This window comes from Pagrus major, chromosome 2 (genome assembly GCF_040436345.1).
Source record: "Pagrus major chromosome 2, Pma_NU_1.0".
Taxonomy (NCBI): Eukaryota; Metazoa; Chordata; class Actinopteri; order Spariformes; family Sparidae; genus Pagrus; species Pagrus major.
In genome coordinates, this window is record NC_133216.1 from 21,970,670 (window position 1) to 21,992,564 (window position 21,895).

The 21,895-nt window shown below is 40.7% G+C and overlaps 2 protein-coding genes across 9 annotated transcripts in view; one reads left to right on the plus strand and one right to left on the minus strand.

Annotated features, from left to right (window-relative positions):
* Positions 1-11,526, minus strand: pdcd10a (programmed cell death 10a). Of its 5 annotated transcripts, none has more exons than XM_073491501.1 (9): positions 11,441-11,526; positions 7,879-7,910; positions 7,277-7,470; positions 4,202-4,255; positions 3,899-4,016; positions 3,055-3,181; positions 1,355-1,433; positions 1,176-1,258; positions 1-711 (listed from the first exon to the last, which is right to left on the minus strand). In XM_073491501.1, exons 3-9 carry the CDS (start codon positions 7,364-7,366, stop codon positions 630-632), a joined length of 633 nt encoding a protein of 210 aa, XP_073347602.1. In that variant the 5' UTR covers positions 7,367-7,470; positions 7,879-7,910; positions 11,441-11,526; the 3' UTR covers positions 1-629. The 5 variants fall into 5 exon arrangements, with proteins under 5 accessions (XP_073347602.1, XP_073347594.1, XP_073347608.1 ...); XM_073491493.1 differs by lacking the exon at positions 11,441-11,526 and adding an exon at positions 11,176-11,411; XM_073491507.1 differs by lacking the exon at positions 7,879-7,910 and having other exon boundaries at positions 11,441-11,512.
* serpini1 (serpin peptidase inhibitor, clade I (neuroserpin), member 1) overlaps positions 11,480-21,895 on the plus strand; it is a 24,229-nt gene continuing 13,813 nt past the window's right edge. For 2 of the 4 annotated variants that reach the window (XM_073491474.1, XM_073491449.1), the window contains exon 1: positions 11,480-11,564. The gene's annotated coding sequence lies outside the window, so the exon portion shown is untranslated. Of the gene's footprint in view, positions 11,628-12,228; positions 12,401-21,895 lie in introns of those variants that run through there. The other 2 variants (XM_073491457.1, XM_073491465.1) reach the window with 2 other exon arrangements.

Consider the following 21,895-nt stretch of genomic DNA (forward strand, 5'->3'; position numbering starts at 1 on the left):
TGAGTTATTGCTCACCAGGATGGTGATGATTTATGATGCACTGGGTGAAGCAGAACATACAACAGTATACAGACAGTGAATATAGTCATCCTGAGTGTTTCTCCAGACCTTGATATCTGATTGAAGTTGAATATGATGCATGCTGATAGTGACAGGATATTAGTGACAAGTATGTGATACCACCATACAGATCAAGATTACGTTTTACAAAAAAAGAAAGTCAATAAATGTGTGAATGTATCTGAAAACTGAATGACTTCTTTGTACTTTTTCAGACTTGTGCAATCGCCAAACTTTTAAGTACAAGGGAAATAATCACATTTTTCCCCCAATTTTTTCTGAGCCACACAGTCCTGAACACAGAGGGAAATATATATAAAGGAATGAAGAAATATCGACTTAAGAATCTGATAAAAGAACAACATAAAAGAGAGTTAAAAATCCCTGGCAATTACTGTCAACTTGATTTGCTTTGAACCTCAAACTACCTGATCTCCCCTCAAAGCCACAGAATCATAAATTATACAGCCAAAAATAATAAACTTACAAATTACAAAGCCTCATAGCACCTACTCGCTAATAAAAACATCTGTGTATGTGTGTGTGTGTGCGTGTGTCTTCTCAGGCTGCTACACCATAGTCTTGAAGGCCTGCAGGATCATGTTGGTTTGGTGGGTGAGCTGGTTGGCGCTGACAAACACGTTTATCACTCTGGAAACAACCGTGACAGAGACACAAGGACACATGTGTCAATCATAGAGCAAAGAAACCATGGCAACAATATTAGGATTGATCCAGGAAACACTTTGATCTGGCTGGAATGGAGAATGTCAGGCTTCAGAGAATACAAGCCAGCATGAATCCACAGGAAATGGGTCAAGGGAATTATTCAGCAATGGTGGATTTGATCGAAGCGGGCCTGTGATCAAACGACAACCATTTACATGGTGGTGACAGTGTGTGTGTGTGTGTGTGTGTGTGTGTGTGTGTGTGTGTGTGTGTGTGTGTGTGTGTGTGTGTGTGTGTGCGTATGGGTGCTGACATGTGCGTGTACAACCATCAGATGTTGTGGTGTGTGCATGTGAAGAAGAAAAATGCTGAACAAGTGAGTGAGAAGACAGAAAAGGAAGAAAAACAGACTCCAAACACAGAATAAACTAGAAACAGTGTCATACTTTCCATCTTTGAAGTAGGTTTTGAGGGTGTCACTGAAGCTCTTGGAGTATTTCACAAACTCTTTCTTCTGCTTTTCCAGTGCCTAACCAATAAATACAGACAGCCTTTCAGCTCCAGTTATATCACAGCAACTGCTTTTTGTGTGTGTGCATTTATTCTTCTTCATGTATCTACGTACCCGTCTGTTCTGATACTGGTATTTCCTGAAGACTGTATTAACTGTGTCTAGCAGCTCCTTGATGGCACTGGCAATGTCTCTGTGGATGATACACACAAATAAGTGCAAGTCAAAAAAAATAAATAAAAAAAACAACAATATCTCAGAATCTGTCTGTTTTTATCAGGCAGCTTTACCCTGAAACTACAGTCCTTTGATCCAGCTCGTTGTCTCCCTTTCTTCCCTCGTTCTTGCAAACATGCTTTCACCTTCAACTTTTTCTCCCCTCGTGTGCACTTGAAATCTGCTGTTGCATAACTTAAATTTTTTAGCATTCCTTTTGAATTGATTTTATTTCTAAGCCCTCCGCTGGGTAAGTAACTTAAGCAGTGACTCACTAAGAGTATTGGATTCGATCAAAATAATGGCAAAGTGGGCCAAGAAAATGAAACGTCTTTCACTTTTTCTCTTTGTGTGTGTGTGTGTGTGTGTGTGTGTGTGTGTGTGTGTGTGTGTGTGTGTGTGTGTGTGTGTGTGTGTGTGCGCGGTTGACAGGGATATGAAACTGCATGCAGGGACCTTGCGGTTTCTTTATGACTAACACTAAGAGCAGCATCTATGTATGTTTGTGATATTTTCATTATTTCATTTTTTAACTAAAGTCAGAAAGCCTTAGACAGTTCCATTGCTGGATGAAGACTGTGAGCTGTGGCTGAAAGCTTGAAACACCGTGTCCTAACAGCATGTGACACAAGAGAGCCTCATCGACATAAACAGCATGATGTCATTGTTTCCTAATGGAGTCTCCCAAATGGCTGTTTTGAGCCCACCGCCCAGTTTCTGTTTTCCTTCCTGTCGCTTACATTGAAAGTGCGACATGGCCAAGGACGGGTTCACTCATGAAGTTGAAATACAACACAGTGTCCTTTTATTGCAAAGTAAGTTTCCAGCCTGCTGGAGGGAGATTGCCAGGGGGCATAAAGTTCCTGGTAAGAAAACACACCATCTCTACTTGTTGTTGGCTGTATTGTATGTCATTTCCAGCAGAGAAACATCTGAATATCACAGTATGAAACATGTGTTTTCTGTTTAAAAAGTACAAATGTTGGAAGATTGGCTCTCTGAGCAAACTCATCCATCTTTTACTTGAGTGGAAACATCGCAAGTCTGATCTCGAGCGTACAGTGAATAAGTACGTGGTTTGTTTACATAATGTAACAGAAGGCATTAAAGGATTTAGTGTGGACAGAAAGCGCCTGACACTCACTCAGTGTTATTTCCATGAATTGAACCGATGGACTCTGGTTTGTGCAGTCCGTCAATTTGCTCCATACAGTTAATGAGGGCATTTGAGTTTGTTTCAACTTACTTAGGAACTACTGAAAGATTTTCAGATTGTGCTGACTTGTGTTTGTCTCATAACACTGAATAAAGCAGATCTGCATCTATTTGCAGCCACTCCTATCTTTCCTTTGACTTATATTGCACCTCGTCCAAAAATCTGTTTTTGTTTTTATGCAATGAGGGTCTTCATCATAAAGACACACATTGTATCAAAGCTTTACTTTTTGGAATTGTTGACAAAACTCTTTCAGACATTTTCTGGCAATCTATTGAATAATACAGGCTGTATTTCAGTCAGACTCAAACTTTGGATAGAATTAACCTGGTGTATACTGGACACACACACAATATCACAGTCACCCACTGAGCTGTCTTACTTGATGGTCTGTAGGAAGCCTACTCTGTCATTGATCTCATCTGGTATGGTGCTGAGGATGCGTTTCAGAGCTCGGGCCCTCTCGTTCAGCTCCTGGAACTCTGGCTCTCGCCTGTCGATCAGGAACTCTGAAAACACCAGGAGGAAGAGGAAAATAAACATTTTCAAAGTCCTCGGTGACAGCATGTCCACACACATGCAAATAGCAACAGAGGACACTGAAATGAGGCAGTTAATCATGACAGCACGTGTGAAAAACACAAGTCTGCAGTTCATATGTATAAAATGAATACAGGATCAAGTATAATGTGTGTGCATACGCTTCACAATGATATTGTTTACTGTGTTAAGAGAAGGCAGGATTAAGGTAGAATTTTGACTGTGCCATGCAGGAGGTACATCTAAAATTAATTTAAAGTGTGTGTGTATGCATGTGTGAATTCATTACTACCATCAATCACTGTACACGGCACAAGGAATTCAATTACAGACAGAAAGGAACATTTGAGAGCAGGGAAAGCAGTTGATTTGTGGAGAAACAGCTCCCCCCAGTGGATAGTTGGACTAATGTAATATTGAAACCCAAGTGAAGCTCAGCTGGTAATTATCCAGCTTGCTAAAGTGTCCTTGAGCGGCACATGTACATGGCCTGCTTCTGGAGGATGTCAAATCTAAAAAAAATCACCTCCCGGAAACAATATAATAATACAAAATGGTATGTAGATTTTGGTGGAACAAATGTCGGTAAGTTTAATGACCTTGTTCGTTATTGACCTATAGTAAATCCCATGCTGGTACTGTTATATGGTTGTCCAATGTGACACATCATATTCCAGGCATCCTACCTTCCACATCGTCTGCAGCCATGCGAAGTAGACTCTCATTATAGTTGACTTTTAAGTGCTTCTTCTCCAGTATTTTTATGACAATGTCCTGGGTTAGACCTGGGTTCTCCTTCTCTGCCTTGAAATACACAAACATACAGCTGCACTGATAATAATCACAGTCAGCCATGCTCTTCTGTGGCACCAAAACGTATCACACAGTCAGTCAGAAGAGGATTGAAGGTGTGGGCACAGTTATTAAAAGACGGATGGCAGTTCATCCCATGAAGTGTAAACAAACTAACAAAAGGAAACGTGTCTTACCTTTATGAAAGCTGCTCTCAAGGTCTGCGCTGCTGATAAGTTGACTTTCTCCAGCTGCAAGTTACAATGCACAAACACACACATATATAAGCCAGAAGCAAAAAGACAACAACACACACAGCTTAGCTCCTATCATGGCCTCTCCTCTGTCCTGAAATGTAATTCTGCAGACAGCACATACAAGCCAGGCGTCCTGCAGTATCAGAGGAGTACACCGTGTTATGGTATTGTAGTCTATTCCATTCCTCTCGGCTGATATTGTGGTATTACAGAGCTCATCACTCCTTCAAACTACAACTTCTGTCTGTCAGTTTGCACACCGTGTATTGCACACCGGCATGATCTGACACAAGGTCTTAAGCTGTAATTTGTGAAAAGTGCAGTTGCAACTTTTCATGGCATTACATCTTTTAATAATAAAATTGTTTTCAAAGTTGCCAAATTTATGGTGTTTGCAAAGCTTTAGAACACAACACTTCTGTCATCTGTGATATAAATAGTCCTGCCTTTTAAGTATCTGTGTGTACACATTACACGATATGCGTAGAGAACAGATGTAGGTTTTGAATTGTTTTCAACACAAAGCGCTGTGTAATTTGTTTGATAAACGATTGTTTTGTTTAGTATGTGCTGCCACATAGAGTATCTTCGAGTGATTTTCCTTTGTCTCATCACTTTTGATGTAACATTTTCAGTTTTCAGTTTTCAGTTATACCAAGTATATTTCAATTTTTTTTCAAAATGATTTGCCAGAGAAGAGAAAACAAGAGCTACTTGCTTACTTTCTAGAGCAATGTTAGCAGCTCTGTGAAGCTGTACTCACACAGAGCGGTTCGTGACAATTAGGTTTAGCAGGTATAATGTTGACCATCCTAGTTCAGCATGTTAGCATGCTAAAATTCATTAATTAGCACTAACCACCAAGTACAGCTGAGGCTGATGGGTATGTCAGTGGCTTTGGAGATACTTAGTTGTAAACCAAATATTAGAAAAAAGACGGCAATTGTCTTCAGACTGAAGTGTATCAAAAGGAGACTGGTGAAGGGTCTTCCAACTTCAAGGACTATTTAGTCGAGTCAGATTTGTCTAAGAGGCCTACTCATCTTTTTTTTGTCTCAGATCCCTATTGGTAATTTCACTTGTCATAACTGTGTACACTGTTATGCTATGATCAAGGGGAATCATTTTAACCATCCAAGGACAGGTATCGACATTAAGGTCAAGGGGAGAATTACATGTAACACTAAATATACAGTATCTGTTAAAAATGTCCATGTAATATGTTAATGTTGGCAAAATAAAACGGGAGCTAAAAATCATCTGTGAGCATAAGTGCTATGTGGTTTCTGTGATAGTTATATGCTATTCTGTTGGGAGATTTTGTTTTGTTTGAATGAGACCATGCCTGGTCCTTTGCTCTCCTTTAAAAGGATACAGCGCCCCCTATTGGAGTATATCTGTTGTGCAGTTTTAGATAACCTATAATTAGCACACCTGTGTAGTTTCACTGTGATTTTGCAAGAATACATGCTGAGGAAGGGCGCCCTGCCCGAAACGTCCGTGTGGCAACAATAAACAGTCTGATGAGAGCGCTGTCATTTACTTTTCTTTTGTTTAAACCACGTATTAGACAAATTTAAAGTTTTATCTGATTAGATTGTAAATAGGTCAGGGGATCAACCTCTGGTAACCATAAATTAGAGCCCGACCGATAAAGGATTTTTGAGGCCGATACCGATACAAATATTTGGTGATTTAAAAATCCGATATTCCGATATATCGGCCGATATATATATATATATATAAAAAAAAAAAATCCAGAAATGCGTAACAAAACATAAACAGATTTCCGTAACATTAGTTAATTGTAGTTATTTATGAGTCCTCACTGAAATAATATGATAATGCAGTTTAAAAATAAACTTGTTTGTTTTATTGTCACAACAGAACAGAGGAACATCAAAATTACTAGCTAAGTCAGTTTCACTCTCGGCTTACACCTAACAGCAGCAAAACTGGACATGGTAGTCACAAATTTTGTCATGCTTATTTGAGTTAAGAGAACTGATGGGGATGTTCTTTTAATTGTTAATCAAGCAATGTATTTCTCGTGACAATTGCCAACTTACAATGAACACACTTCAACGATGATCTCAGTCGTGGATAACTGGTTTGCTCTGCCCGACTCTGGCTGGATCAGCTGGTTGTAGGGTTTGTGGCGTTCTAAACACGAGTGTTGTCAACAGGGGCGTTGTAGAGTGTCCTCTGGTGGACAAACTATGCAACGGCAACACTCATAACATGGTTGAAGGGTGTTTCATCCGTTTTTATTTTATTTTTTAAATATTCATTTATCGGCCATTATAAATGCCGATACCGATAGTTTGGAAAATGCCTAATATCGGCCGATAATATGGGCCAGCCGATATATCGGTCGGGCTCTTCCATGAATATCTGTATCAAATTTTGACAGGATGCCTGTCTTGGATTCGATGGGGTTTACGTGAAAAATGCAGCCAAAGAGGAAGAAAAATTAGTGGATGTCATTAAGGTTTTTCCTCAAAGACCATGAATGTGTGTGCAAAAAGTAATGACAACCCATGACATAGATGTTGAGTTATTTCAGTCAGGATGACTCAAGTGGTGGACCGACAGGCCAACATTTCCATCTCTAGACACACGCCGCCAGCAATGGAATAAGGGTTAGGTAGAAAAACTAATGCTAAACCTAACCCACTGGTAAATATGCAGAGTGTAGACCTTAAAAATACAGCGATCACAAAAACAAAACAAAAAAGAGCCAGAGCCACAGAGCCATAGCACTTATCCTTGTTAGCACTCCTCAACATTAACAGAGAACATTCGAAGTCTACACTTCCTTATTACTATTCTGCTTCACCATAAACTTTTGAACTTTGCACAAAACCCAACTCACAGTTAACCTCCACCAGCACTTTCATTCAACACACATACAACCACAAGTCTAATCCACGTGTCTTTATCTCTCAACGAACCTGCAGGTTCTTTAATCCTTTTCTTTGATTTTGAGCGTTAACTGACACCCTGCACTCCTACCTGATTAAAGACAGGATACATCACATTGTAGAGAGCCATAGAGACGATTGAGGCAGTGTCAGCTTCATTCTTCATGTCCTCCATGGTCATCTTTGACCAATCAATGGGCCTTTGTGTGTGTGCCTGGTCACTGATGCCAGTTTCACTGCATTCAATCGCTCAAGGAGACTGACAGAATGGGAACAGACAAGGACCTGAAGAAGAAGAAGAGGGTAGGACAGGTGAACAAGCAGGGAGAGACAAATGGTGGTGGATGAAAATGACAGAGTTGGGGACTTAAAAGTAAAATGCACCATGCTTATAATCACGAATCAATTCAACCACTTGACCTGGAGTGTTTAAGTGTTCTTTTATTAAAAGAAGGGGACAGAACAGAAAATGTGGTGAGTCAAAGATGAATTCTCAAAATATATTTCATAATGATTCCAACAATGCACCAGCTTAATTCCTTTCCACTGCGCGTCATAAAATCCCATGTGTACCACTTCCCAGAAAGCTTTTCAGTCACAGTCATGATCATCACATAACAGCCACACTGCCAAAGGGTGTGCACTTTACTGTTCCACCGGGTGCAATGGTGACAGAACTGGCATGAGTCATACCTGAATAAGGAACACCCTCTCCAATGTTATTGCTGCAATAAAAATAACACTGTGATAAATATAGAACCTTGGCACTCACAAGTAGTCAGTGATTTTTCTCGCTTAATCTTGTCATAAGGAAGGAGTGAATCCTGGTGGATAAAATAAGAGAAAATGCTCATGATATCTTCATTTATTGGCAGGTGGTCTGTCTCTTTCATTCACGCACAAACACACACACAATCCTGTATCTGACACCTCCAGGACCAGTTCTTCCTCAGCCATTGTTTGACGTTGTGTGACGTTTCAACATGATCTAATCTGACGCTGTGCTTCATTCTCATCATACAACAGATTATTAATCATAGGGCAGGGACACTCACTAACATACCAAGTCTGTCTTCATGCGTGTGCGTTGCAAGATTCCTGTGAGTCTCTGCTCGGCCAGTCAAAATAAATACATTATCGACTTATCGCACATATCTTATATATGTATATGACCTTGATCACTTTTGCTGACTTCTGTATTGTGTTTGTACATTTTGTAAAATTGTTTTGGTCGTGTTTATTCTATTCATGTTTTATTTAGTAAGATTATTTCAATATTCTTTTCACATTCCAATGTCTGATTTATTTAGAACAAAAAATTCATTGCTCTGTGAAAGGGTGTAGTTGCATTATTCTGCTGTTATATTATCATTACATCACTGACATAAATGGTCTTAAAATGAAAATAATATTGTTAATAACAATTATTACTGGAACAACATATTGTCCAACAAAAGGTAGCTATGATTTGTGACAGGCCTAATCTCTGCCTGATGACCTGACTGTGACTTTTACACCTTTACAACTGCAGCAACGGGCTGTTAAGTTTATTAGATGTTTAACTTTGCCCTTTGATACCCACTATTGCACAAACATTAAGGTTATTGACTGGGCCAGTGTTGAAGTGTTTCAGTAAATCCATAGCCGACTAGGATTATGAGAGATTGATCAGTCACAGTGTCTTCATACAGGCACTTTAAAACATTTCCTAGAGGGAGACAACAACAGACATGGTTACATGTCGTCACGTAGGCTTTAAAGAATAACTTAAAGCTGCTGTAAGGGTTATATTTCCATTAAATAAGTGTTAAATAGCTCTATATTCCAACAGTAATCACTGTTAAGGAGCGTTTGGTCAGTTACCCATGTGTCTCCTCCCTCTGCTCATGCAGTAAAAGAAAAAGGAAATGTTCTGGTATCCCTGTCCACTTTATCCAATCAGGACAGAGAACTCCATAGAGAGGTGGTCCTGTCTGCTTGTGAATGTGCAGAGAGCAGGATCCTCCTGTCTGCTGCAATGTCTGGCTATTTACACTGCACCTTCTTGTGGTGACGTACTGTAGAGAGGAGGGAGGGGATTGCTAACTGCAAAACAGACAGGAAGTTAGCTAAAACGACGATGCTTACAGCAGCGTGTTGCTGCCCTCTCTTGTTGAAAGTTTAAAACCAGTTTCACTGCTGACCACATCTGCCTACATTCTGCGCTGGCAAGCAATAGTCATTCACCTGCATTCGCATATGTGTAACCATAGCCTAACACACCAAACGATGCTGTCACAGGGTCCTGGGTGTACACCGATACATAACTGCAGCTAGGTGTAAATTTAAACCATTAGAGGTCAGCAAAGACACAAAAACAGGAATACAAGAAACAAAGATACAATATATAATTATGATATGTCCTTTTTGTATAATGTTAGTGATAATGACGAGCCAAAATTGTACTTTGTTCTAGCTGGATTTGAAGAAATGTACTTTAAGATAGTCGATTGTGGAGGTTGTTTGTCAGTACTTCATTACTTTGGGATACTTTGCTTCTTATAATCATAGACAGCTGACAATAAATAATCATGTATCCAAGGTGTTTCCTCGCAACAAAATTGAAATGATCTACAGATGAAGGTCTTCACATTTATATTAACGGACCAGTGGTTTAAGTGGCATCTAGCGGTGAGTTTTCAGATTGCAACCTCCCCTCACCCTTCCCTTTCCAAGCGTGTGAGAGGAGCTCCAGTCGTCTGCAGGTAACGTAAAAACATGAAAGCCCTCTCTAGAGCCAGTGTTTGCTTTGTCACTTCTCAGCTAATGGAGGGGCACCACGGCAGACTCCATGGAAGAGGACCTGCTCTATGTGAATGGCTCATTCTACGGTAACATAAACACAACATTTCTTATATCATGGTGATTGGTTGAGTCAGGTGTGGTCCTTTAAATTTAGGCAGGGTTACACATTTAAGTTTACATCTAACATGCACATGGATATATGCAAATTTGACAATAACAAAATAAACTAAAATAAATACAAAAGTTTACTTTTTTTTAAATCTAACTTTCTTCATTTCATTAAGGTTGTGTCCAACCAGAATTAATCTGAAGTTTTCTTCCACAGTTGGAGCAAGCTGTGAGTGAGGTCACAGCAAAGGAGATGTAGTATCTGTCTAAAGAGGCCCATATTTACTAACTAAGCATCTGTGTATACATAATGAGCCTTTCCCCAACTGGACATTTCTGTTTATTACACACAGGAGTAACAAATAATCAGAATGGGTGAATTATATCTAGGTATCTAGGAGTTCTGGTTTGTGCATGCTGGCTCACTAGTAGCTCATAGCTTAATGACACAATTAACTGAACTGAACTTATTAGTTACACCTGTGCTTTACCTGTTATGACATGTAAAAATGTCTGCCAGGTTTTTAAGTCAACCTTTTGAGTCATTTGTGGGAACCATCACAATTTGTCTTGCAGGCTCAAATCCTTTTAAAACCACTGACTGGCCACAGAAGCAGATGTTATCATGCCCACAACCTCATTGTTTGCATGTCTGGCTACTGTCTAACTGAGCTTAAAGCCACCACTGTACTTAAAGCTCTCTTGTATGACCCTTGCAGCTATCACCACAAACTAAATTACCCTGGAGAGATTATGGCCATATCTCATTGTGACATTTACAGGTCGAGCACCTGCATTTTGCTGTGGTGGCATTTTTGGATTAAATCATTTTGCTTCCTCCTGAACTTTTACAGGCACACAGTCCCTGTGTGTGAGTGAGGTCACTGAGTTCGGCTTCCCATCTGACAGCAGGGACAGAAAAAGTGGTTCGTTTTCCATCTTCATTAGCCTGCGACCACCATTTAGCAGGTGATGTGACGTGACGCTCTAAAGCGCCATAACACCTGAACCCCAACAAGTTTGTCACTTTAAAAACACACACACACATCACAGGTGCAGGGGGCTGACAGTTAATTTACCGCACGACGGGACACTTACCTGGATAAGACTGCTGTCAGTGAACAGAAGAGAAGCGACGAGGCAACGACGAGGAGGTGGATAATGTTAAAAAGCGAACTACAGGTAGAGTTAACGCGCTAACGTGAGATTAGCAGCTTGCAGCAGGTGATCAACTCCGTCCTTAGCTAACTAGCGCTGTATCGCTAGCTAAGTATATGGTGACAAAACAGCGGGAATTTAAAAAGAAAGGTAAAATGCAATTATTGACAAGTGTTTCGGCTATCTGCTGTGACAGGCTACTCACCCGCTTTTGTTGTGGTTTCATTCAGGAAGTTTTCTGCCTGACAAAGCTGTAGCCGAGAGCCGGGGAGGGCGGCGTTGAGAGCTGCCCGTTGGTATCACCAGAGAGGCTTGTTGTAGTTCTTTCAGTAAGTCTCCTTCCTCTATTGTTATTGTAATGGACACCTCAGCTGACTACAAATCCCACAAAGGTACAGGTGGTGTATTTTTTTTTTTTTTTAACCCTTATGAGGGTTGACGAGCATTTAAGCGCTTTTTACACTTTTAGAAAGCACATAATATTAAAATTCTGTCCTCAGTGGTACGCAGAAGCTACATTTAACAGTTAATTAAGCTAGTTATTAGCTCAGCACGTAATTATCTGCTGCACTGTGGGTCAAGATGAGTCTCCGCCATCCAAAGTGTTGTCCGTTTGCGTTACACATCAACAGCTGTATGAATAATATTTAGCGTAAATTAAGTTGTCACGGGTTTTTTATAAATTCTGAAAATTTGTCAGACGTTTAATATACGTTAAAGAATAGCGCATTTGCTAAAACAAAAAAAAAAGAAGAAGAAGAAGCTCAGCTTACCCTTATAGCGGGCTAAATCCAGGTCGGTTAAGCCATTAGGCACGAGATGTAAAATCGGTTGAATTAAAATATGGTACGAATGTGACACACGCCCAGTCACTCGTAAATAAAAGCCACAAAGCAGCCGCGAAGGAGGGTCGAGGACATTTACATGTCGAAAGCAAAGTAAGTTGAATTTCTGTTTAAAGCAAAGGCGGAAACATGCAGCAGAGACTCGTTTCGTTTCACGTCGATACTCTCTGCGCGACGTTCATTGGACCAATCGATGTGGAGGGGGGCGGAGTCTGCGGCAAATGGACAAGCAGCGAGCTGCGGCGCTGGAGGAGAGCAGCAGAGAGAGACCGCACACATCCATCCATCCATCCATCCAACACACCTAACACCGTTTATCGGTAAGAGCCGTTTTATGAAATAACCTTCAGCTGGTCCAGTCACGGAACCTGTACTGATGTATCTGAGTAACGTGACTGGATATCAAACATTAACCGCTCAGCTTTTGAGAGATGGGGGGAGAAAAAAGAAGAAAAAAAAGAATAGCCTATTTCTGAGTTTTCCCATATTATTATTTTCTATGAAGATGTAGAAATGTGTTGTTGTAATATGGCATTTTACAGAATAGTATAAAGGGATTGTGGTGCTGTAATCAACATGTGCAGGCTTGATAAGGGGGCGGGTGGAGACGCACATTGGAGCCAAACATATTTCTCCAAACCTATTGATTACCCGTTTGTCCACCACCCAGTGCTATTAAATTCTTACCGGTGGTCTACGATGGCAGTGCATGTTTTTGTTGTTGTTGTTGTTGTTGTTTTTGTTTTTTTCCTCACTGAGCTCAGACATTGCAGTGCGGTTCTTGTCCTTGAAATACAGGCAAAGGCGCAGTGAGTGCATGTGTGTGAATTAACGAGGCAGATTGTAGTAGCCTGGTCCTACCCCATCCCCACCCCATACACACACGCACACACACACACACACACACACACACACACACACACACACACACACACACACACACACACACACACACACACACACACATAATACACACCACTTGTTTTTCCTTCATGCAGGTCTGTGTGTGTGTTCATGGTGGTTTAAGGTGAAAATTCATGCACTAACCAAGCCTGAGGGAGAAGACACAAAGGGAGAAACAAATCACACCTATTTGTATGAAAAAATGACATTTCTCCAGGTTAAATCCAAGGAATTATACAGATGCCATGTGTGTGTGGGGGGGGGCATGGTCAATAATATACAATTCAGTGTTCCTCATTCTCTCAATCCACCTATGATCTCTTTATCTCTGCAACTAAGACAATGACCTCCTAAATCCTTGCAGCTCCATATTCACAAAAACCTTTCAGTCATAATCTCAACGTATTAATCCCATATGCATCTGAATCCCTGGTTAATCTCTGTTGATATATAGCCTGCTGTTTCCTCCCTTTTTTTTACTCCCTCCTATGGTGTCTGTGTATGTGTGTATGTGTGTGTGTGTGTTCTGCCTATTCCCCACCGAGCGCTGCATTAATTGCATTTCAATAATTAAATGTCTTTCAAATCAGCCTAGCGAAACAAAACGAGCAGGGACGGGAGAAGCAACTGACTGGGTTTGAACCCTCTGCTGCACACAGGCGTGTGCATGCATGCACGCCTGTGACAGCCTGCCATAACCCTGTCTGTATGTACGCGTGATTGTGTGCAGGAGTGTTGACGTTTTTTCCGTCAGCTGTGAGAAATAAGAGGAAATTTTAGCAATGAGTGCTGCTGTTGAGTTGACCACAGATGCGTCCTCTCAGGCTAGAGTTAGACCTGTTATGTGCTGCAGGATGATGTGAGAGAAAAATCTAATTTAATCTCTCTTTGTCCTGAAATACATTTATGCCCGTGGTAACTGAATTTGAATTTATTGAAAATGCAGTAGAACAAAAGGCTGGCAGTGATCAGCATGAAAACCTGCTTCTTTTTTTTTCTTGTCTCCCGCAAGTGGAATTCATACACATTGAAATAACGGTGTGACAGTTTAGTTTTTATAATACATTTACGCTACCAGTACTTAATTAAAAAACATAAAGAAGTGTGGGCAAACTAAATTTCTGCAGTTCTCCATTTTCCCTCTACTTTCTAAATTAACTCACACACTGAGGCACACACACACACACACACACACACACACACACACACACACACACACACACTCAGACTCAGGCAGCAGGTTTGTCCCCTGTACTTTACAGTCTGCTGCAGCAAAGACACAGGGGATTAGTTTATACCTGGCCAGATAGGAGGATGAGAGAGGGAGAGAGAGAGGGAGAGAGAGAGCGAGAGAGAGAGAGTCACAGAGAAAGAGGTCAGGAGTTATATCAGGGAGTTACAGGAAAAAGAGAGAGAGAGAGAGCAGGAATCACAAGAATGGATATGATTTGTCTGTTTGAATGAATGTACCAAACTGTGAATGGTTGATATCTAAAATTTAACACATCCATGATGAAATTTAATATGTTAGGACAGGACCATATTGTTAAAAAAAAAAAAAAAAACGCATGTAATTGCGATTATTTTTGACAGATGTTGTGATTGTGATTTGGGATCAGTGGGAACGTTCACTTTTTCATCACAATTTTCCTTTTCACCTTAAAATCATGTTGACGTCACGTTTGTTGGGTCCGTGACAAACAAACATGTTTCTTACATCTGGAGATTTGTAGGCCAGAGCATCTCTGCAGCAGCACAGTGCGTCACTATAATGCTGTTTTGTCACACATTTGTCATTTTATTAGTTGTCAGCTATTAAATGAATGGATGCTATTTTGATAATCAATGAATCGATTTGAGTAGTTTTAAGAAAAAAGGTAAAATGTCTCCAATTCAAGCTTCTTATATGTGAATTTTTGCTGGTTTCTTTACTCCTCTTTTACAGTTAACTGAATATCTGTGGGTTGTGGACAAAAAAAGACATCTGAGGACTTTATCTCTCGGAAAACAATGATCAACATTTTTCATCATCTCCTGACTATTTATAGACCAAACAACTTATTGTTGTCAGTGAAAATAATAGTTGGTCGTAGCCTCATTCAGCCAAGATACTGAGTTTTAACATTTGAAGATATCCATTTTGAGACTGCACATACTGTGGAGATTTCTCCACCAAACTCTACACAAGATTGTACAAATTTAAGGGAAATGCAATACCATTTCACAGAGGTATTTTAGAGTCCATCCAGCTCACATCAGCTCTCTCTCTCACACACACACACACGTGTACCTTTCAATCGATCTGCCGATTGATTGGTGGCGCTGAGGGATGGGCTGAATATATAAGAGGATGATGAGAGAGAGAAGCAGTGATCTGTGAGGAGGACGGTAAAATGGTTGAAGTGACTGGGTAACACCCATATTTTCTCCTCACTCAAGCTCTGCGGCTGTAGCGAACGTGTCAAATACCAAATCAGTTTGAGTTACCCTCCTAATTGTCTCATTCATTGCCATCTCCTCTCCGTTTTTTCAACCTGCCCACTACCCTCCACCTCATGAAGCGAGCCAATCCCAGTTAAGTTGGTGAGCGATTCAAACACCCTCATTATCACCCTGCCGGCTCTCTGCTCTCTCCGTCTCAGCCGCCTCACCTGGCTATCACTTCTTATTCTGCATCGCCCTCCTCGTCTCCCCTTCTTTACCAGTGTTAAACACAAACACACACATACGTTTCCCCCACAGGACGAGTTGATAGTGACCTTTCTTGTTCTCCGGTGTCTCCCTGGTCTTTAGTCCATTTGAAAAAGCCTCCAGTCTTTTCACTTTTACCACTGACCCCAAATAGAGGCCGATCCAATTACAGCTCAGACCTCCTAACTGCGCTCCCACAGCACCGTCGCTGTTAGTGCATGTGTGTCTGTGTGTGTGTGTGTGTGTGTGTGTGTGTTTTTCCCGATACAGAGAAAGAAAAGAGATGCCGTTGAGTGTGTCTTGGCAGAGTGTGGGGAGCAGTCAACCATCTTGCCATGCTGTGCAGGGGGTCGTTAGATATCATTGGCTCTGAATCAAAGCAGCTATCTGCATGGAAGCTGCCTCTATTCAGATCTTCAGTGCACTTCCTGTCTCCGTCAATCTGTCTTTACTTGTGTCTCTGTCTCTTTTGCTAATTTTCTACCCACATGTCTTCCTTATTTTTGTTGGTTTTTCTGTCTCTTTTCTTTCTTCTCCCTCTCCGTCTATTGAACTGTCTCTATGCCTCTTTATGCCTCTTTATCTCTGTCTTCGCTGTGTTTCTCCCTCTGGGTGTCTCTGTTAGCAGGGATTAATAAAGGGTTGTTAACCTCTGTTTGCCCTCTGTGGAGTGTACAGTGAGCATCCTGGGACTTCAGGCGGGCTCCATAGCACGTTATGTCATTTTCTAACAAGGGGCTGAATGAGCTAAGGCACTGAGCTGAAGATGGGCTGTAGATAGTTTTTTTTTTTTTTACATCCTTTTTAAGGCAGAAATTCTTACTGTAGCTGCTAAGCTAAAAGTGTTAGCACGCACCCCCCTCTGAAGAGGATACACGATCTCGACCGCACATCGAGGTTGTAAATAACGTCTGTTCAAATCAATTTGGGATCTCTGGGCTTCTGGAGACTCATGATGCTTTGGGTAATTTTTTTTAAGGTATTAAATCAAGTCCCCATCTGCTTCAGTTGTTTAAGGGAATTCTGCAACACGGTTTTGCTGTGAAGCTCCAGAAATGTTTTATTAACTACAAAACTTCGAGCATGGGGGTGAATAGATAATGATGATGATGATTTTTCATTTTTGTGTGAACTTTTCCTTTAAGTCTTAAATCACATATATCAAAAATATGGCATCATATTATGGCAGAAACTGTATGAGTTAATCAAGAAACAACTTAATCTTATTTTTGATTTCTTAGCAGTCACTGACCTCTAGTTTAAGCATGGTAAATAATTGGCTGATACTCAGCACAGTGTCCAGTACCGGTGCTTTGTTTCATTTAATGGGTTGTTTGTGTTTAACAAGTGCTAATAGACTGTTGCTTCATGCTAGGCTACAGCAAGCACCACAAATCCCGTGTATGAACGTTGTTGTGGATGTGCCTAAAATGCAGATGTATACTTATTAGTACTGTATAATTGCAGATATTCAGCTCTGGGCCTCTGTGTATTACAGCACATATCTCATGTTGCCTTTTGAATTAATGAAAAAATAATCTATAACACATTACACACTTGATTATATAATTTCCTATGCACGAGGAGATTGAATTAATGGAATCGGCCTATTTATAAATGAAATGCTTTAAATGAGACAATCCTAAAGTTATTGGAGAGACAATTTCTACTTAACAAGATGATGCTGAGTGTTCCTCCTCAGATTTTACTGTCCACAGGAATCTGATCACTGATCTCAACTCAAACTTGACTAATCCAAAATAATGTCTATCTTCGCTGTGAAGAAGCTTTTCTGATGTGAATAATCAGAACCAGAAACTGGTATGAAAGTAATCACTGACGGCTGATTACTTTAATTTAGCCTCACCTTTCATTCCTTTAGCATTCCTTTTTCACAGCCCACATTTTGACATGTCACAGTATGAAAAGCACAAGTGTAAATAAGGAAATTAATCCCGGCTGAATTTCATTCAGCTGATTCAGTTTCAGGGTCCTTTTGTCATGCACACTGGCTCACTGTCACCCTGTCATGACTTTTACTGGGACACTCGAACAGCACGTAGTAACACTGCTTTTACTGGCATGACAAGCCACAATGTCTGCTGTGAAAAAGGTCTACTGTAAGAGAGCCTTGTTAATGTAACATGAGCGCTTTTCACAGAAACACCGAGAAATTACTGTCACAAGCATTTAAGTGATGCTTTGGGTCTGCAAGTACGTAGACGGCCTATTTTGCTGTTGGTTTGACCTTCAGGCTTATTTGGGGAATTTGATTGTGAGATTAATTAAAAAGTAATTCACTGAGGTTGATTTGCTGACACTCTCCAGTTTTATATTTGTCATTGACACACCTGTGTGATTATGGCATCAGTAATCATTGCGTTGCGGACTGCTTTTAAAGACGTTAAACCACAGAGGAGTTTGTTTCATATATACAACATACATGGTGTGAAATATTATAACAGTGATTACAAAATCATGTTTAATCAAGTGGCACTCAACTTACCTTTTTCACTAGCACAGTGGTGGATTTTACGTCAGCCTGATATACAGTTATCATTCACCTGTTAATGAAAAATAATTCTGACCAAATTTCCCATCATCCCTCTGGATTTTGAGGTACTACCATCACACAGATGTACTGTACGCTGTAATGCACGATAGGGCTATCCAATCATGCATGTCAGGGGCGTGAGCAGAACAAACAACTTGATTGATGAATTGTATCCACTTTATTGGGCTCAGTAATGGAAGTCCACACCTCCTAGTGGACTTGAGTGCTTCTTTTCTTCTGTTCTGTCTTTACTGCAGCCTCCCTGTGTACATTTTCTGCTCTGCCTTCGAATCTTCATATCTGTGGGTGGACAATAGGTGAGAGACGGGTGTCTAACAGAGACACGAGTGATTTGAGATTAATGATGTGAGGTTTTAATCATTTTTAGTGTGAGTTTCTTCTTGCATTTTACTCTGATTGAGACCAGAATATTATCTCTTAACCGCTAAGTATTAGATATCCAAGTGTATCCAATCCACTTTTATTTATTCACACCAAAATTAGCATGTATATGCAGTTTTTTTAAATGTGCGTAAACCTGCTAAAATTAGGCAATTAACATTGACAGCAGATACGTTTTCCATTCTCCTGGGGTTTTTTTGTGTGTGTTTTTTTTTTTCTTCTGTGTCACATTCGTCATCACAAAGGCCCCAGAAAAACAGCCGCAGATCATATACCTCATCAGACTAGACTAGAAGACATTAAACTAAAAAATCACTTTTAATTATTTGCCCAAAATGAAAAAAGCATATCTTTGCAACTACAAGTTCTATATCAAACATCTTGGTACCGAAATAAAGTTGTGAGATTTCTGCAGAGGTGTCAGCATCAGTATAGATCTCACCGGGTCAGAGTAAAACGAAGTTGGAACACGGCATAAATAAAATACTTAATTTCTGCCTAACAAAATCACAACATCTAGAAAACCACAGCACAACATCTGAACATTCCACCTGTCAGGACAGCAAATTTAGAGAGATTTTAGTTGAGACATATTTAGGCGGAATCTCCAAATGTGCTATTTTAGCTTGTTTTGGCACCATCTGTGCCATTATAGATTTCTCATGTTACAGCCAGTAACGCTCACTCTTACATTACACTACAGGTATTCATTCCAGCTTAATACAACTGTTTTTGGCCTTGAATCTGTAGTGTCAGCTTTTAATGGCATATCGTTTGCCTGGAACATTATGATCGGTTGTGCCAGCTTCGTGTGCATGCACCGATTTCGTTGCTTTTGCTTTAGATGCTTGGTGTTGGAATCGTGCTCTGTCTTAGTAAAAATGGTAATGATGTGCTTTTAGCACCAGTTAAGTGGGTATGCTGCATGATTATGTTGCTACATGATTAGCATGCCCTTTAATGGTGTGTTGTGTAATATGACACCCGCCCTGTTGAGAGTTGCACATCCGATCAATCAGGTAGCTGGAAAGGCTCAGTAAGTGACACAGAAGCCACTAACGGTGGTTACTTTTTTAATTTTAGTAGTGTTTAGTATTAGTTTTTATTTTATCTTATTTTACTATTTCATTTATTTATCTATTTATGTTTTACTTATTTAAGGGCAGAGTTCTAAAAAAGGACGATATATAAAAAGCAGCTGCTATGGCGCCTCCAAGGGAAACGTGAAACTCATAAATGATAATCGGACTCCATTATCTGTGTGCTGCAAAACTAACTCAGACATATTCATGGTGAAATCGCGCCAGATTACGGTGCAGTTTTTAACAGAGCGTCCATCACAGAAATTTAAGGTTTTGCAGGGCCACAGATAATCACAGCCATCACTCTGCAGTTTATTACCCGAGGGGTAGGCCTTGATGAAATGGGATGTTAGCCCTTTCACAGAATTCGTCCAAAGCACCTCTGAGCTTCAGCACTTTGGAAGTGTGCTCGGCGCCTAAGTGAACCAGCGTGCTGTGATTTGAGCTGAAGCAAGAGTTGTGGATTTAAGAGGGAGATACTGTTGGAGGGGGACTTTGCTCTTTGCTGCAGCTCTTTAGTGAGGATGAAGAGCGGGAGCCTGCCTTGTTTTTGCAAAATTACTGAGTGCAGTCAGTGCACTGCATGCGCGTCTGGGGAGTGTGCGTGTTTGTAGCAGACGATGTCAGAGAGCGCCATGACTGACAGAACTGGAGCTGGTGTGAGGAGTTCTCGCGGAGAGAAGGGTTATGGGAGGCAGGAAATGCTGAGTAGTGTGAAAAAAGGAAAGAGTTTATCTTCCTACATGGAAGGAGGAAGATATCTTTTAAGGGTAAAATTTCTCTCTGTCAGCTCGGGAAAACGAAAAATGTCCATCACTCGCAGTTGCCTTGGTAACCTTGGCTTAGAAGTGTATGTGGAAATGTGTACTTCAAAGTGTGTGCGTGAGGATGTCCATGTTTAATAAATTCCCCTGACCTCCGAAGCATGCCGTCTCAAGGTGTTGGGTTTAAATGGCAGTAAGGATTAACGTGCATGCCGTGGATTTGGGTGACGTCACGTTTTAATTGTCGAAATGTCAACTGCCGATCTATTCTGTCTGAGAATTAGGATTACACAGAGAGATTAGAGGCTGCTTTTAAAGGCCAGTGAGTTTAATTGCATGGAATTAATCAAGTTGTCAGGATTAAACTCTTGCAACTTAAACCATGAGCGATTTTCTGACATATTCGGTTCCGTTAGTCACGAGAGAGCATTCTACAGCTGGGTGCTGGGTTTCCCCGCTCACCTGGGAACCCCACCTAAGCAGACCGGAGCCAAAGTTGGGCTCATTGTCACCAACGGCCGAACTGGCAAAGTGTGGGATCCTCTTGCAGACAGCGTGCCACAACTCAAAAGGTCAGAATGGTGTCACCGTTACACGTAACAGCCAGCCACCCATGGTGTTATTATCCAGACACACACAGGTGCACACACAGCGATGCTCCACTCCACTTTCCCTGGCTTAACTGCATGGCTGGGTCTTTCCTTACAGAGAGCAGGGCTGTCTCTCTCCGAAAAGTTCAGCTCCCACAGCTCAGAAGGTCAGGAACATTACCGCCATTTACATCTCTGCCAGCCGCCCCCTCCTTTCCCTCAGCCCTTCTGACTCTCTCTCTCTCTTTCTCTGCAATGTCTGACTCACAGCACGACACGTGAGGGCAGGTGAACACACGTGACTAAACAGTATATTAACAGCGGTGCATCAGTTATGTGCTTACGAGCATCATTTGATTTGTTTGGGGTTTTTTTGTTGTTGTTTAAATCTATCTAGTTAAAGTCGTTAACACTGCAAGGCTGTCTGCCAGGTCTTAACCACAACTTGATGCACTCGTCTGACTATGAATGAGTCAAATCTAACTTATTATATGATCAGATTCATTATTTTACAGTAATTCTATCAAATGATTTAATTCAATTTATCATATTCGAATTTCCTTTTTGGACGTGATGAATGGACACATTGAGCAACTAGAACCTACCTCCACCAACGTACAGCAGCCCCCTTTAATTCAATTAAGCCTAATTCATTATAAAAAACAACATTGAAATCTGCTAGATCCACATCAAAAGTACTCATTCATAGATATCAGCCACCTAAATTCGCCTGATCCTTCTTGAAGATCCATGCGTTTTTCCCTGCGAAATTGTCAAAAATTTCTAAAATCTCCTGTTAAAAAAGGGAAGGAAATATTCCTGGTTCTGT